Genomic DNA, 18421 nt, shown 5'->3' on the forward strand with positions numbered 1-18421 from the left:
AGGAAGTGTCCTGGCCGCCTGCTCTCAGCAAAGCCACTCAGGAGTCACACTCAGCCCCAACAAAGCCACCTCAGGGACCTCACAGGAGGTCCCTCCTGTGTCAGGAGCAGTGTATCCGCTGACTGGTGACTCACCACCGGTGTTCATGGAAAGGCTCAGCACCTCGGCAGCATGGGGGTGCCCACAGAGCTCGGAATCAGCCGAGGCCTCAGGTACAAACCCATTGAGCCCAGTCCCTCCTCCACTTGATGCCGCTACTCTCTCACCACGGGGCCGATCCCCAAGGCTCTCCCAAGCTTTCCCCAGGAAACCTCCACCTCAGAGTTTCCTAAGGGAGCGGACCTAAAATTTCAGCTGTGTAACCTTCAGTGATTCCTTACACTACCTGCACCTCCTCAACTACGGGGCCCAGAAGAGAGCCCAGCACACAGCAGGCACTCTCAACACTTTTCTTGTATGTGGAAATGACACTTACCTTGCAAAGTCTGTGTGAGGACTGAACAAGATGCTGTGTATGAGCTGCCTGGACCAGAGCAGGGCTTGATGTTATCTGAAGAGAGGTCAGCTGAACCAGGGATGTACTCAGTCCATTAACCAAGATACTAGCGGGAAATCTACACTGAATATTCTTTTTTTTTTTTTTTTTTACACTGAATATTCTATTCAGATTTCCTGCAGTCACTGTGGAATGTGTCCATAATTTAAAAAATTCCCACAGAACCTAGTGACCATTCCAGAGCACCTAATAGGAAGCAATCATTACATACACATAATTTATAGTCTGTAAAACAATGTAGGTCACATTAGCCACAAATTTTCAGATGATGAAATTGAAACTCAGAGAGAGGAAGATTCTTATGTAAAGTCACAAGATGGGTCACAGACAAAGCTGGGGCAGGTGAAGCTCCAGGACTGGCCCTCGCAACAGAGGCAGACTCAGGGGCAGGGCCTGTGCGTAGCTGTGGGTGCCCCACCTGGAAGCACCCTGACAACAAACCCAGGCTCCGGAGCGCCGGAAGGGCTCTTTTATTGTCGGCGAGACCACCGGCCAGAGGAGCGCTGCGGCGTCAGGCACCATCCAGGCTCCAGGACCCTCAGGAAGAGCGGGGCGCAGGCGGCTCCGGCCTCAGAACAGTCCTTGGCTCACACAGCACCGTGCAAATACAGAGCTAAAAACTTCCTGAATGTCTCTGGCTGGAAACCAGTCGGCCCAACAGGTTCCTGGAAAGAAAACAGCCCATTAGGATCTTGCTACTAGGTTTAATGGCAGCAATTAAAACAAAGGTCGGTTTTATGTAAATCCTAAGTGCCTGGATAATAACTGTTTCTTTCTCTTGCGATCAAGAAGGAGTGCTGGGGAGCTGGTGCCAAGTGATGCCAGGCGGGGGCTGGGCTCGAGAGGAGGCCAGAAGGCGTCTCTGCGCCTCTCGGCCAACTTACCTGCTAACCCTGCCCTGATCCCTAGTCCCTCTCAACTCAACCACCACGAAAAAGTGTTTCATTTGCTCCTTTTAACTCCCAGGGATGAGAATTCCTCACTCATCCCACACACACTTATCAGGAGCTTTCTCTGTATGAGAGCTGTGCCCAGCGCTGGAAACCCAATAGTTACTTGAATCTGGCTCCCGCCCTCAAGGAGCTTCCAGCCAGGGGTGCAAATAGTGGTAATGAAGGGTGATAGGCCTCATCATGAAGTAGGAAAAAGATGCTAAGAAAGCGGGAGAGTAAAATAACTGACTTCCATACATAGAAGAGAACATGTATGAATGAGTACTAAAGGGCAACTAGAAAGGGCTAGGAAGAAAAAGAAAGGGTGAGGCTGGAGCCCAGGGCCGTGCTGGTGGAGGTGGGGTGGCTAGAGGAAGAGATGGGTAAGGAGGAGCCACGTGACCACACCAGGACAGGCCTGGCACTAAGTCATGCTCATGGAAGGAAGAGGTTCAGAGAAAAGCACCTGAAGCCAAGAAGAGGAGACAGAGGACAGCTAAGAGTAGAGATGTACGGAGGTGGCTGATGTGGCTACACAGGCGAGGGACAAAGGACAGGGTCTGGGGCCAGAGAGAAGGGCTCACACCAGCAGGCATTTCAAGGGTATGTCAATATTGATAGAACTCGTTATTCAACTAACATACAGATGATGTTCAAAGACTCATCAACCCCATTAAGCAAATCTACTCAGGCCCTGCGTGACACAGAGCTAGTGAGCCACAGACCCAGCAGTACACCCAGGCTGTTCTCTCTCACCCCCAAATCCTGTCCTGTCTCTTTACAGGCTTTATCACAGCCTGATATTATATTATGAATCTGTTAAGACATGGTCACTGCCCAGAGCACAGAACACAGGCCTGGTCTCAGTCAGCTAAGCACTGGAGGTGCAGCAGTGAGGGACAGTCCACAGAGGAATTCCCTGTCTGTGGAGTGAAATGAATGAACACGTCATTCACAGACTCGGCCTTCCAGGAGCTCGGGGCTCAGTTTAACAGAGGAGAACACATGAACAGACAACCGCAGGACAGCAGTGTGACTGCGCCGTGATGGGGACACCCAGGCTATGGCGACCTACCCGAGGAACTCGAGCAGGGCTAGGACTGGGATGTTGGGCTTTAGGCTAAACCTGGAATGACAAATAAGGACAACCAGATGCAAGAGAAATGGGGAAGGGCGAGTGGAGGAAGAGGGAGTGGGGTGCAAGAAGGAAGGAGCCTCCTCTATAAAAAGAGCACAACTTATTAGGATCCTGAGCTGCTCAGGCAACTGGAGACAGAACTGAGAGGAGTGGAGCGTGGTGGGGGTGCAGAGGGGAGTGCGAAGAGCTGGGCAGGGCCCAGGGTGGAAGGTGCTGTTTTAGAATGATGGACTGGGCTGAAGCAGCCCTCCAGGCAGACTGAGGTCCTGAACATGAGGTTCCTGAAGCCAGTGCTCCACTCACAAGCACTCCTTCAACCCCAAGCCAGGCTCTCTCTGGGGAGGATGAGCCACTGCCCCAGTCCAATCACCAAGCCAGAGATGGCTCGACTTACCACAACCACCTTCTTTTTGATCACCGGGAGACACCAGAAGTGCTGATAGAGGAGCTGATCGGAGTCCACCCAGACTAGATTCTTGACGCCCTCCTCAGAAGCCAGATCTGTGGTATTCAGTTGCAGCACCAGGAATTGGAAGACACGCCCATCGGTGCCCACGCTCTGCACTACTACTGGCTGCTCCAAAACCTTAGGGTCATTCTGAGAGGAAAAGAGGACAAGGAAATGCAATCAGAAATGGCGAGGCATAAGAACAGCACAAACCAGGCAATTTCTAGTTCTGGCCTTTTAAATAACCCCCTACCCCACTGAGTGGTTTTCCTACAAGGAAAGATGAAAATAGAAGGTGGAGCTAAGGGCACTGTCCAGGGCTAGGCCTTCTCGCACATACCCAGCCTGGCTCTCCCTGGGCTCAGATCAATCGTGGCCCCAGCGTACCTGCTCTTCAACTTGAGCACACTAAAGTACTAATTCCTGCCACTGAGAGGCGATTGCCAGGCAAGCTGCACAGTAAGGGAAGATGAGCTGGGAGGTTAACAACGGGAAACCCAACTCATGGTGTAACCTGACGGTGACAATGATGACACTTATCAAATGCTGACCTGGAGGGTCAGTGCATATGACAGACATGACCTCATTCAGCTCTCACTCCATCTGATGGTTGAGGAGACAGACCAGCTGCGGCAGTGACTTGTCTGAGGTTACAACGACATGTGACATCAGCATCCACAGTGGCTGGTGCTCAGTCAGACACACCTTCTCTCTGCCTTACTTTACCCCTCAGGGCCGGGCTTCTCGGAACGTCCTAAGCCTGCAGGCAGGCATCTCACCTGGGCTTTGGGCTCTCAAAATGCAACTCTGAGTGTGTCAGATTCCCGAGTGTCCACTCCAGCTGTGTCAGCCCCAGGCTTTCGCCGGTCGACACATTTGCTAATTATCCCTTTCCATCAGTGCCACTGATAACAGTAACATACTAGCAATCATTTACTAAAGGCCTCTCATGTCCCGGGCATCACAGCAGTCTCACACAGTCACCTCTAATCTTATAAATCCAGTGGTATATACCCAGTTAGGTCTCTTCCCCGGTGGCTCAGCAGTAAAGAATCCGCTGCTCTGCAAAAGCCACAGAAGACATGTGTTCGATCCCTGGGTCAGGAAGATCCCCTGGAGGAGGGAACGGCGACCCACTCTAGTATTCTTGCCTGGAAAATTCCATGGACAGAGAAGCCTGGCAGGCTACAGTCCTTGGGGTCACAAAGAGTCAGACACAACTAAAGCAACTTAGCATGGTATGACACGGCATACACATTTAACAGATGAGGAAACAGATTCAGAGAGGCGGTATAACTCACTCAAGGTGATCCAGGACAAGACCCAGGCTGTTAAATCTCTTAAAATCTTACTGTTCTAGTTTACACCTAGTGTCCCACTGTATCTGATGGTAGCACCTCTGTCACTCTCAGCAGTATTCCAGTTTCGATGACAAGTCATATGTTCACCCTACTGAGTCTGCAGGAATCCAGTCTGATGACTGCTACCCAATGGACAAAGGATTCAATAGGCAGGCCCCGTGAAGCAAAGCGTCCTTGATTCAAAGATGCTGCCTACTACATTCACCGCTCTAGGGCTGAATCTGACATTAGGAATAGCTAATGGCAGACCTCAGTGAGGGCCACACTGGGACTGCTGGCCTTAGAAATACCTGTTCTTAGCTGCATGAGAAATAAATAAAAAGAAAAGTACCTCTAAGTGTTAGCTGAGAATTCTGTATTGACTCTTATCTCCCTCTACAGATCAATAAAACTGCAGGTAGTACATAAATTTCCCAGCAATTTTACCTTTTACACAGAGGCTCTTCCCATAATTGCTCAACTTCACATCCCCAGGAATAATTTGTACCTGGAGGGGCTGGAGGAGGCCTCCTCTCCTACCCAACTGGGTGGCAATTAGTGACAGCGTTGCTGGCACAGGAGCTACAATGAGCCTGCAGGCCTGGGGCCTGGCATGTGACACTCTCTGCCTCCCTCTCCTGCCCCACCGTCAGGAGGCAGCACGTCCCCTGAGGCTGGAGAGATCAAGGTTCTAATGCCTGCCTCCCTACTCTTTAGCTGTAGGATCCTAGGCAAGTTACCCAACCTTCCAGAGCCTTCAAAAAATATGTCAGAGAATAGAAATTAAGATAACCTCCCAAGGACTGGAAAGACACAAAAATGTCACAGAAAGATACAACAGCTGCTAATCTCTTAGCTGTGTTACCCTGGGGAAGTTACTGAGCCTCTCTGAACCTGTTTCTTCATCTGTAAATGAAGCTACTAGTATCTGCCACAAGGGGGCTGCTATAAGGATTAATAATGCGGTAGTTCTCAAATTTTAGTGTTGTGGTTTTCAAGTTTGTACCAGCATCACCTGGAGGGCTTGTTAAAGCTGACCTCCAGGCTCCACCCCCAGACCTTCTGATGCAGGATGTCAGGTGATCTGAGAATTCACATTTCCAACAAGTCCCTTGATGGTGTTCATGCTGCTAACAATTCAGGATCATATTTTGAGAACCACCGCTATAAGGAGCCCTAGTTAAACGTTTGGCATGTAGCAGATGCTCAATACAGACAAGGTCCATTCTACTCCCTATCTCATCAAGCTAACCACACTGTACCAACCCCACCTAGTTCCTAGACCAAGGAGGATGAGAAAAAGAACATTCTGAAGTTCACTGCTCCTCCAGGAGGGCCTTAGGTTCTAATCAAGACCTGGGAGCCTGATAGCAGCTCTCAAAAACATTCTTCCCCTCCCCCTTTCAACACACACACAAAACCAGGGGTCTGGTGTCCCAGGCCTGTTTGGGGACTTCGCTATTGCTATCTCCTGCCTGGAGGCCTTTGCTCCCCAGCCAGGCTTTCCTCCAATCTTGGGCCAGCATTGTGTGACAACCACTCAGCTTGCATTCTATAACATCTAGGTCCCTGAGACCTCCTCTCAGAATCAAGGGGCGACCATCCAAGTGGTATGTTGGGTCTTCAGAACCTGTCCTGAGAGGGCAGGCAGGCCTGGGCCACCTCCTGCCTTCCTGATAAACCCCTGTGCTCAGGCTCTGTTAGTGCAGTTTAGAGGCAGAGTGCTGGAGGACATATAACTGAAGCCTCAGGAGTTGAGGCCATCTTGTCCACCATGTACTGTGTGTAATGCTGGACAAGCTGCTTATTAGCTTTCCTGGGATTCAGAAGTATAATCTGAAAAATGGGGATCACAATGAAACCTTGTGGGCTATTGTGATGAGGCATCTTATGTAAAGACACACACACTGTAGGCCCCCAGCAGGTGGTAGGGTGAGTGGAAGTGCCTCTCCCTGAACCGCTTCAGTCAAGCAAAAGAATTCCCTCCATACTTCCTTTCCTTTGAGCAGGGTAAGGCAGGAAACCGACACAACGTAAGACAGCTCGGTGGTCTTCCCCACACACATACCCCATACAGGAGCCGGGCCTGAGCCAGCGCACTGCCGAAGGCAAACAGGATCATCTTGGCCCGCAACTGATCTGGCTGAAAGCGGCGTGCTCGCAAGTTGGCTGACTCCAGCAGATACAAGGTGTGGGGATACGGGTAAGGATAGCCCTCTCGGAATCCTGCAAGACACGTCGTCATGTGGAGGGACAGGTTAGTTGGCCCGCCCAAAGCCTCAGGAAAGTCACCCCACCTTAGCTTAGTGCCAGACACTACATATTTTGGTTTTTGTTTTTTTTTTTTAAAGATTTTGTTGTGGTGGTGGTGGACTGTTTTTAAAGTCTTCATTGAATTTGTTACAATATTGCTTCTGTTCTGGGTTTTGGATTTTTGGCTGGAAGGCATATGGGATCTTAGCTCTCTGACCAGGGAGAGAACCTGCCTCGGAAGGTGAGGTTCTAACCACTGGACTGCCAGGGAAGTCCCTAATCTGGCTTGTTTTTGAAAATAAAATTTTTACCGGAGCACAACCACACCCACTCGTTTACATATATCTATTAAATAGCTGTGACAGAGACTATATGTGGCCTACAAAACCTAAAATACCATTTGGTTCTTTATAGAAAATGTTTGCTTACCTGTTCCACGTGATTCTTGCTGGCTAGCTCTAATCCCACCCGTTTCTCATTCAATCAGGTATACAGATGACAGTGATATTAGAAAGATAACCTAAAACCTATAGTAATTATCTTTTTAAAAAGCAAATCTCTTGCAAAATACTTCATTATCAGTAACAAACAGGGTCTCATACCCCACAACACAGTGCTGAGAATCCAAGTTCAGCACTCGTTCATCTCAGCCACAACCCTGCCAGGTCACCGTTTCTTCCCTTGCATACCCACGGGCAAACCCTCGGAGGCTGGAGGCTGCTACAGGGAAGGACCAGGATTGGCAAAAGTGGATGAAATGGAGGAACAAAGAGGCTGGGAAAGTGTGGGCTCTGAAAATCCCAGGGGAGGGCATCACTTAAGAGAGACCCGACTTTCCTGTCTGCCTTGATTCCTCCGCATGTGTGAATACGCATCACTCAGCACTCACTCTGTGCCAAGCTCTAAGACAGGCACCAGGGACAGAGCCCACACAGCGCTTACGATTGCCTTTGAGGAGCTCACCAAGTCTAGAGGGGAGACAGACAGGAAAACTGATCACATCCATGCAGAGGGACATGTCAGGACACGAGGGGAGCCAGGGGGCTGGGTGAGGACAGATCAAAGGGCCCTGACCAGACTGCGAGGTTGTAGAGCATTTCTGGGAAGAAGTGAGTCCGAAGGCGAATTATGACAGATGAGTAGTTATTTAGCTGAAGAGAGAGAGGGGCGAATGGTCAGAGTGCAGGCAGAGGGAAAAGAAAGTGCCAGAGCACGGTGGTGAGAAAAGCACAGTGGGAATAAAGGGAGCCTGTGGGCGAGGAGGCAAAGATGGGGCTGGAGAGAGGGGCAGAGGGCGATGTGAAGGCCCTTGTATGATAAGCTAAGGAGTTCAAACTTTATCCAACAGGCAGTGGGGAGATGGGCATGAAGAGCGATGGGATTAAATCTACATTCTAGAAAGACTACTCTGGAACTGTGAACTAGAGGGACGAGAGAGGAAATGGCCCGAGTCATGCTAGCCCATAAAGAGACTGGGGTAAAGGGCTGGGTGAGAGACAGTGGGGGCTGACTGAGGCATAGCTGTGGAAAGGAAGAGAGGTTAAGGAGGAAGACATGGCAGCTCATAATGACTGGGTGAATGGCAGGAACTGCAGGCCTCCCCAGGCCGACTCCTTAGTTTCTGTCGTGTCTCACTGGGGAAGTGGTGGTGCTTTGTTCGAATGGAGGTGGGGTGAATAGCCCCATTCAAGAACTGTGGGCTTCCTCCATCCTAGCAGAAGGTTGGCCAGAGTTTATAGGGTGCACAGAGAGGGGGTATCTTTCAAGAGAATTATAAATAAAGGAAACATTTGATGCCTGGTCAAAAGCCCCTCAAGCTACCCATTAAAACTGATGCAACAGAATGACTTCTTAGGGGTCAAAAGTAAAGTCAGCCTCTGAGTCTATCACAACTACCCAGAGTCTTAGTTTCCTTAGGGTTAACAACACCTATGTCATAGGGCTGCTACATGGCTCTGAGGAGAAAATGCACATGAGATCCTAATACTTAGTAAGTACTCAACGTTTCCTTTCTCTTCGGAAAAAGCCTGTCCCTCATCTGCATGCTGCCTAAAAGTCAAAGGCTTTGATACTTACCCGTGTTGTCATTCACATCATAAATATGGCATTCCTGAAGGCTGATAGTGGGAGATATGGGATAGAAAGTCTCGAGAACATGATTTGTAGTAGCTTCCACTTCCTCTTGGGAGGCAATGGGAGGCAGAGGATCCTTGGCATTCAGCTGGGCTCCACTGGAACCATGGACCTGAATCAAAGTAGACTCTAAACAGGGAGAAAGGCAGTTAGTCTAATCTGGTCTAAAGCCTTAGCTAGGGAAAGTCAAAAGCTTTCATCCTGCTATGCTCCTCAAGTCTTTTACAGCTTCACTATCTGATCTGCCTCATCACAGAAAATACAACTTTGGAAATTCATCCTTGTGCTTATCATATAAGCAGGTGAGCCTTCTTCACTTCATGTCTGGATGCCATTCTCTGCCTCTGCTACGCCTGAGGAGACAATTAACATCAGATTCAAAAGACTGAGTGGCCAGGCTGAAGTCACAGAAAAAGCACCTAACAGGACTGGAGTTCAATCTAGTGATCTTCATTCTATAGACTAGAAGGGGACGCGAAGACAAGATGGTGGAGGAAGGACCTGAGCTCACCTCCTCTCACAAAAACATGGGAACAACCAACTGTGGAACAACTATCATCAAAAAGAACTGGAAGCTACCAAAGAAGATATTCTACTTACAAAGACAAAGACAAGATGGTAGGAGTGTTACATTTGTGACATAATCAAATCCCATACCATCCAAGTGAGTGAGCCACAAACTGGAAAATAATTGTATCACAGAGGTTCTCAAGTTCTGAGCCCTACAAAAGGTTCCTCCACCTGGCGGTCTGGCACCAGGAGGAGGAAGTCCCAGGGCACTTGGTTTCAAGGCCAGCAGGGCTTGACCGCAGAATCTCAACAGGGCTGGAATAGGAAGAAATGCCACTCCTGGAAGGTGGATGCAGGGTCTTCTAAGAGCACCAGGACCCAGGGGGAAAAGCACCGAGCTCACAGGATCCTACTGCTGACCTTAGAGGGTCTCCTGGGGGGCGAGGGGGTTGGGGGGCAGGGGCGGCTGTGGTCACACTGGGGCCACGGAAACCCACGGTGGAGAGGTACTGGGGAGTACTAAGTTGGTGTGAGCTGTCCTGGAGGCTGCCACTTTGATGCCAAGTCCTGGCCCCACCCAACAGCCCATATGGGACCCTAGAGCGGGAACACAGTCCCACTCATCAGCAGACAGGCTGCTCAGTCTTCCTGAGCCCACAGCCACCTCTCAACACACCCCTTGACACAGCCCTGCCCACCAGAGGGACAAGACCCAGCTCCACCCATCAATGGGCAAGCACCAGTCCTTCCCACCAGGAATACTGCACAAGCCTGAAGGGAAGACCAGATACTATAAAATTCAGAGGAAAATATAGGTATTAGGTTGGTCAAAAGGTTTGTTCAGGTTTATTACAGAAAAATCTGAACAAACCTCTTGGCCAACCCAATAGAACACTCTTTGTCATAAATTGCAGTGATACATTTTCCTATCCACTTCCTAACGAAAACAAACAAACTAGAACCTATTCAAACTTAAAAGCTTTCGCACAGCAAAGGAAACCATAAATAAAACAAAAGACAACCCACAAAATGGGAGAAAACAGTTGCAAACAATGCAACTGACAAGGGATTAATCTCCAAAATAAACAAACAGCTCATGCACCTCAATATCAAAAAAACAACCCAATCAAAAAATGGGCAGAAGATCTAAATAGACATTTCTCTGAAGAAGACATACAGATGGCCAAAAAGCACATGAAAAGATACTTAATATCAGAGAACTCAGTAGGTAAAGAATCTGCCTGCAATGCAGGAGACCTGGGTTCAATTCCTGGATCAGGAAGATCCCTTGGAGAAGAAAATGGCAACCCACTCCAATATTCTTGCCTGGAAAATCCCATGGACAGAGGAGCCTGGCAGAATACAGTCCACGGGGTCCCAAAAAAGTCAGACACAACTTAGTGACCAAACCATCACATCATTATTAGAGAAATGGAAGTCAAAACTACTATGAGGTATCACCTCACACCAGTCAGAATGGCCATGATCAAAAAGCCTAAAAACAATAAGTGCTGGATAGTGTGTGGAGGAAAGGGAACCCGCCTACGTTGTTGATGGAAATGTAAATTGGTACAGCCGCTGTGAAGAATGGTATGCAGATTCCTTAAAAAATTAAAAATAGAGCTACCATATGATCGAGTAATTCCACTCCTGGGCAGATATCCAAAGAAAGCCATACTTTGAAAAGACACATGCAGGGGAGATCGGGATGGGCAATACATGTAAATCCATGGCTGATTCATGTCAATGTATGGCAAAAACCACTACAATATTGTAAAGTAATTAGCCTCCAACTAACAAAAATAAATGGAAAAAAAAAAAAAGAAAAGATACATGTACCCTGAGGTTCACTGCAGCACTACATACAATAGCCAAGATAAGGAGACAACCTAAATGTCCATCGACCCGGATTCTTTACCACGGAGGCACCAAGGAAGCCCTACAGTGGAATATTACTCCCCATAAAAAAGCAACACTAATAGACCTAGAGACTATCATACTAACTGAAGTCAGACAGAGAAAGACAAGTATCATACGATATCACTTATATGTGGAATCTAAACAAATGAACTTATTTACAAAATGGAAACAGACTCACAGAATTAGAAACAAACGAAGGGTTACCACAGGGAAAGGGTGGCAGGGGGCAGGGAGAGATAGTCAGGCAGTTGGGATTAACATATACACACTGCTATACATATAAAATAGTCAATAAGGACCACTGTAATAACATATATGGGGAAAAAGTCTGAAAAGAAAATATGTATACATATAACTAAACCACTTTGTTGTACACTGGAAAAACAGTATTTTTAAAATTAACTATACTTCACTATAAAATAAATTTTAAAAAAAGATTAGCTAAAAATAAAGCTTTTATCCTAAAAAATAGAAAAGAAAAAACCAGAAAACTTTGGTTAAGGTGTTACTCTGGGGTTTCTTGAGAGAGGGACTCACCAGTGCACTCTTCTCCCTGTGTTCTTTCCAATGAACCGTGAGGCCTGGTGATCTCTGTGGGCTCAGAGGCTGTGGGTTTGGATCTTCCCAATCACCTGCTCTACGCTGGGGACCAGTTTAACTCTCTTGAGCAGAGAGTTCCTCTCAAGAGTTGACGAGGGAGTAAGTGCTCCAACACTGGGAGACAGCAGAGGTGGGGAAATCGACCTCCTCTGGGAGGTCTGGGAAGCTGCCTGAAAGAAGCAATGCCTTCAAACTTGCTTCTGAAAGATGGATAAGAGCAGAGCTTCTCAACTTTGGTGCTGTTCACATTTTAGGTAGTTCTTTGGTGAGGGAGGCTGTCCTATACACTGTAGGTATCTGGCAGCATCCCTGGCCTCTGCTCACTAGATGCCAACAGAGCTTTCACTACCAGCCCCGGCTCTGCTTCAAGTCAGGACAAAAATGTCTCCAGACAAAGCCAAATCTCCCCTAGAGGATTAAACCACCCTTGGTTGAAAACTGCTGGGTCAGAGTTTGCCAGGAAGGGGAGGAAACTTCTAGTGAAGGAGGAGTAATATGTTCCATGGTACAAAAGCCTGCTGCTGCATGGCAGAGCTTAGGGGAAGTCAGTGCAGATAACTGGAGCATGATACAGTAGGAAGGAGGGAGGGAGAGAGAAGTCCTGAGACCACAGGCTAAGCAGAAAGGCTGCTAAACCCAGGAAAAGGGTTCAACTGACCTCAGTAACTCAGTTAAAAAAAAACGAGCCAGTCAGGAAGCCTCACATAAGTCAGATGAGCATACTCTGCCACAAGGAGACACAGGTGTATGAGCAAGTGAATGCACATCTGACTAAGCAGCAAGCCTGCCGCTGTGAACGCGAGCAGATGCCCCTCACAGAGGTGCCCACAGGAAGATGAATGCCATCTAGAAAGTCTCCTGGACAACGGCCTCCTACGGACTCTCCACAGGGGCAAATTTTTCTCTGAAGGTCCTTGAGTTTTCAGAAATATAAATCAAATACTACAATCACAATGTGATGGGAATGGACCAAGGCTGATGATGCTGTATGTCTAAAAACTGGTCTGACCAATACCACTGTCATTTAATTAACATGGGCCCTCCCTTACTGGCTATGCAAAAAGGGATACTAAATCTGTGGATGGATAAACTCTGACCCACCTGTTAAAACACCTCATACCCACACTTCAAGAACAGTTTTCTCAAGTACTTCCTGTTTGTTCGCATATAATCTGCAAGGAAGATAAATGTGCCTGGACCTCTCGTAACCTTGAGTTTTAGATTCTCCCCACAGAATACTCTACTGTGGTTTCCAATTCAATTCCCTCCACATCCCTTCTCCAGTGACAGCTCCAAATGGGGCAGTTTAATTAGAGGTAATACTTGATAATGGGCCAACAAGCACTCCTCTATTAATGAGGTTCACTAATTTCCTTAGTGGTGCCATTACCTCTGCAAAGCTGACTCTTTGCCAGGAAGTCCATACTCACAGGGGCAAACTGGTGAAGCCTGACCAAGTCGATGTCCTAAAAACCCACTGTTTCACAGCTGGTTTCCCTGCTCCAAGATTCCACCAAGGACAACACCTGTGTTCTCGGAACATCCCTACCTAAAACATCTGGGATTTGGTATTGATTCACCTGTCCCTTTAGTCAGCACCTGCTGTGTGGCACTGTTACTGTGGACAAATAAGACACAGTCTCTATCATCAGAAGTTCACAGTTTGGTGGGGCAGATAGAAAAGATACTAGATAATCACAAAACATAATATAGTATAATGTGTGCTATGGCAAAAGTAGGCATATGGACAAAAGGAGCAGAGAGCTGATCTGTGGATTTGCATGAGACGTGGGCTTGAGCTAAGTCATACAGGCAAGCAGAAATTAGTCAAATGAGGAAAACAGAAAAGAACATTCCCTGCAGAGCGTATAGCACGTGCAAACGCAAAGCTTGATGCCAAAAAGCTGCAAGTGGCCAAGTATAAACATGGGAATGGAGGTGGGAACGGCAGAGCAAGAGATAAGACTAGAAAGACCAGCTGGTGGTCAAAACGCAGGAGACCTTGGATACCACCATAAACTGTTAAGCTATTAGGAGACAATAAAAGATTTGAACCAGGGAAGGGACAGAGAGAATCTGCACTTTAGAAAGATCAGTCTAGCAGCTCTGCAGAAAGTGAATTTGGGAAAAAAGCATGAGCGTAAGAAGGCTCTTGCAGTAGAATATAAGCTTTGAGAGTGCAGACTGTGTTTTATAACTTATGGTCAACATTTAGGCACTTGGAGGCACTCAACTGATATGGTGTGAATTAAGTCTTGGAAAGAAATGATTATAAGAGAAAAAGGCTGGGCAAAAACTAACGACACTGAGGATGTGTCCGAGCCACAGAACTAGACCATGAAGGATGGGAGTGAGAATAGGTATGGCAGCAGGAATGGGAACATAAGCTGGTGGTGGGGCTGAGAGTAGAAAGACAAGGAAAGGATAGGGCCTTTCTGGTGTACAAGACTAACCTCGTTTCCAGGTAGTGGATAACATGTTGTTTTGAGCACAGATCCGCCTGGCCAGAGAAGGATGCTTGAGAATCTGGGATTTACACAGCTGGATCAGGCTGTCCACAATGACTGGGCTTGGAGAAAAGAAGAGACATTTGGAGGTGTAAAGCTGACTCCAAGATCCATCAGTAGGAAATCTTACTGACTTGGGGGAAACTTACCAGTAGGTCTCTCTCTTGGGGATGTCTTCAGTAGAATGCCAGAGACGAGCATGAGAGATCGCACTCAGAACGCGTTCATCTTGGTTCTCTATGTGGTTCCTTGGATTGTCAGCAAGGCTAAGCACTTTCTCAGGAAGGCCTTCTATTAACTTGGTCTTGGTAAGCCAGAGGGCCTGCTTTACACCTTTAGGGTCATCAATCACAAAAAACAAACACTAAAAAAAGATGATTCAGGAAAAGATGCTTATGCCTTCCTGGTAGCATTTTGGGGAAAGAGCAGCCTTGAGACAGAGATGGGATTTGTTCTGACATCTGAGGGGACAGAACTAAAAATAAAGAGCAGAAGCAAGGAGAACCAGATTTCAACTCAGCTCCAGGAATGACCATCTGCTTAAAAACAGTTAACAGTTGACTGACGTACAGTACTCGCCACAGGAAGAATTCAAACAGCTATTAAAATGGCTGAGATCATGAGACTGAACCTTGCAGGCAAGGGTCGTTTGTAGCCTGTCTGTAGGTATAGAGGATTCAGACCCTAGCATACAGGCCTAGATCAATAGATGCCAACCTTTCAAAACCTAGATCCCTTCTATTAACCCACACCCTAGCCCTGATTGGAAAAGCTCATGTCTGCCAAATATACTTCATTCAATAGATACAGGCCCAGCATTAAGCACATGCTGCTTTATCAAGGAAAAGAAGCTTTCAGAAATAAAGGAAATATCTTCTGGATCATGAATAACTTGAGGAGCGCTGAGTTTGGGAGCACCAGATAATTTTTCACATCTACCTCTGAGATTATATAATGAGCCATTTTATAAGCAGAATTTTGTATGAAGAAGCCATATGAACTGTACTGCTATATTTGTTAAAAGAATCCTTCTGAAGATGTTTTTCAATTTATTATACTGGGTCCTCCGAGGCCTTCTGAACTTCTTTTTGGCCTCTGTACAAGAAGGGTTGGCTTTTCCCGGGTAGAGTACTATTTTGTCTTTTGGACACGGTGAACTACGTTAACTCAAAATGTTTCTCTATATCAGGGGCCAAATTCTTTCTTAAAGGGCCAGAGAGTAAATATCTTCAGCTTCTGGGCCATACAGTCTCTGTCACAACTACTCAGCTCTGCCACTCTAGCACAAAAGCAACCATAGGTAACAAGTAAACAGGTATGTATGATTTATAGAAAAAGGCAATGGGCCTGGTCAGTGGACCCCATCTCTGTACCATCTGTTGACTGCCAGCAAGCTGAGAGCCAATTCTGGTGCTCCCCTATATAAGTACAACCTCACGGAAAGGATTTTTTATACTCACCTCACTGTTTCTACGCTCATCCCCTCACCTATTTTTAATTTAATCTGGCTGTACTATAAAATTTCTATAAGATGCTCAAAACGCTTCTCAGGAAAAAGAGGAAGAACAAAGATTTGATCCAGAGTGCTTAGTCTTTAAAAACTAATTTAACCATCCTACTCTCAGGGGGATGGGGCTGCGGTGCCAGGCAAAACTCCCTTGCTTCACTTTCCCCAAAACTCACTTCCCTAAAGGAGGAAGAGGCGCAGACATAGGGGCCTAAATTCTGCACGAAGTCCACATACCAGTCCTCTAACTCTCAGAGTTAATACTGCTTTCTCTTTGACGACTATGTTTGTCAGCTGGCAGAGCGCTGGTGACTGCTACTCATTCCAGTTGAAAAAACATCACCTGACTCAGGAAAACATCTTCATTTGAAAAACAATGGGATTAAAGCAAACCCAGAACACTTTGAAGGAAAACACTCTCAATTTCTCTTGTGATGACAAACGAAAGGCATTGAAGCTTTTCATTGTAAGGTTCATAATATATCAGAAACACAAATATTTAGAAATTTAACTTCTTGATTGTGTGGTACAGCAGAAAGAACCCTGGACTGGGGGTCCGGTAACCCAAGTTTTAGTCCCAACACTGCAACTGTTCCTAGAATTTGAACATGGATAAAATATTAAGAATTTATGGTTCACTAGTATATGAATAATATGTAACAGAGCTCCCATTTACTGAACATTACCATCTACTCTGTACCAGGAGCTTTATCGACAAGTTGGATGGGCTTTCATGAAATGGAGGATGGAACTCAAGAGAGATGAAGGACTTTGTTTCAAGTCTCAAAACTTGTAAGCGATGGGGTTGGGAGGAGAGCATTTACGTTAAAGCCCAGGATCTCTCCATTACCCCAATCTGCTTCTCTAGCCCTGTATCTTATAGAATTTTATTATAGACTTTACAGAACCTCTCTGCAAACAGTGAAAGCGTAGGATATGTTTTCAGCCTAGTCAAACAAGTTAACTTTAACTTCTAAAATATATCTAATGCAATTCATCCACATAGTAATGTTACCGGGGTCACGCAAGTGTGCCAAGTCTTCTGAGGTCCTTCACAGCACCTTGCGAGGACACTGGAAGTGTTTAAAGGCTGAAAAAACCAGCTTTCAGGCATGGGTTTGAGCAGTTTAAGAGGCTGGCCAGTTGACTTCTCCTCAAACCTAGGATTTTTTCTCTGGCTGAGTCCCCAAATCCTGCCTGGTCTCTTTCTTCCCTAATTACTCATTAGAAAATTCTGCTCCCACTTATCTGGACCATTCTGTATTTTCAGGACCTGTCCTTACCCCAGCCTGATTTAGGGACTAAGGAAGAATGAGTTGGAAACAATGGGTAGGAGAACTCACTAGAGACCGCCCTCCACGGGACTCTGGAACATAATTTCTAGTACTGCCCCAAACCTACAGATGGTTTTGGCTAAAGTCATTCTGACCTGTCCTTAGAGAGAGTGAAAGGGTGAGGAGGGACTAGATGGTTTTTAGGTCCAGATCTTTTCCCTCAAAAACATCTCAGCTCTGACCTCTGACAAAGGTCACTGATCTGGGAAACCAGAGGTGTAGCCCTGGCTTTACTAGATACCCACAGTGCACCTATGAGCAAATCACTGCCAAATCACTCCCCTCTGTCACAGTTACCAATCCTGTGAAAAGACGCAATAGACCTGCAGGTTAAGCACTGTTTCTGCCATCTCTACGCACTATAATCCCCCTCCATCTAATTCTTAAACAGTTACATCTCCAAGGTGCAAGAGTTGGGTCACTGTCAAAACCACTCAATTCACAGGAGACAGAGGCTCAAGAAGCTTCAGTCACTTACCCCAAATCACGCACAGAGTGAGAGGCAGGGCTAGGTCTAGAAACCATGTCTCTTCACTTGGCCACAAAAACTAAAACTCCCTCACACATGCTAGTCTTTACATCCCACTTAATCCTGACAATTCTCAGAAATAAGACTCAATACCGGGCCCATTTCGCAGACGAAGAAACCAAGACCCACAGTTTCAAAGTCTTGCCCAACCCCACAGAAGGTCGGGGTTAGTGCTGGATAGAGGAACAAGGTCCCCTCCCGGCCGTCCTGGGGCCTCACCCTCGAGGAGGCGGCAACGCTGGTGGAAGACGTAGCAGACCTCATCCTTGTATAGCGGGTGCTCCTGCAGCGGGGGCAAGCGGCGGAACTTCGGGTGCGTCCAGCCGGGGTCCCAGGGCGGGAAGACTGGTCGTGCCATCCCGGGCATAAAGTGCATCTTCCCTGCGAAGGTTATGGGCTCCAGTCCTGGAATCTCATACACCCTATCCAGGGGAGGAGGCTCCGGCTTTCTCGTGGATCGCACGCCCCACTCGTACGCACCGCGTCTCGGGACCCCGCAGCCCTCAAGGCCGAGCCGCCAAGGGCGAGCCAGCGCCCGCCTCGCGGGCCCCGACGCCAACGCCATGCCAATCTGCTCTCAAGACCTCCACCTGGACGCCGCCATCTTCCCGCGCGCAAGGCCTGCTGGGAACGAAAAGGGCCGACCGCCAAGGTTCGTTTTATGAGTGGCAGGTCCTTTAACCAATCACCGCCAGGTAACTCTTGCCTTGCCCC

At 47.4% G+C, this 18421-nt stretch overlaps 1 protein-coding gene across 1 annotated transcript; it reads right to left on the reverse strand.

The window, feature by feature from the left end:
- Positions 1–759: 759 nt before the first annotated feature.
- Positions 760–18339, reverse strand: MRPL37 (mitochondrial ribosomal protein L37). The gene is made up of 7 exons (XM_043877190.1): positions 17927–18339; positions 14487–14670; positions 14284–14399; positions 8744–8929; positions 6483–6640; positions 3021–3224; positions 760–1221 (listed from the first exon to the last, which is right to left on the reverse strand). The coding sequence occupies exons 1-7, from the start codon at positions 18270–18272 to the stop codon at positions 1144–1146; spliced, it is 1272 nt and encodes a 423-aa protein (XP_043733125.1). The 5' UTR covers positions 18273–18339; the 3' UTR covers positions 760–1143.
- Between the last annotated feature and the right edge of the window lie 82 nt (positions 18340–18421).

Source organism: Cervus elaphus, chromosome 20 (assembly GCF_910594005.1).
Source record: "Cervus elaphus chromosome 20, mCerEla1.1, whole genome shotgun sequence".
NCBI classification, from domain to species: domain Eukaryota; kingdom Metazoa; phylum Chordata; class Mammalia; order Artiodactyla; family Cervidae; genus Cervus; species Cervus elaphus.

Bases quoted from the DNA above. Each gene is read 5' to 3' on its own strand.
- MRPL37 (XM_043877190.1), bottom strand. From the start codon at position 18,272: ATGGCGTTGGCGTCGGGGCCCGCGAGGCGGGCGCTGGCTCGCCCTTGG. The intron at 14,400-14,486 runs GTAAGTTTCCCC...CTTTTCTCCAAG, and splicing joins CCCAAGAGAGAGACCTACTG to CCCAGTCATTGTGGACAGCC. The intron at 3,225-6,482 runs GTATGTGTGTGG...TTTTCCTCTCAG, and splicing joins AGGCCCGGCTCCTGTATGGG to AATGACCCTAAGGTTTTGGA.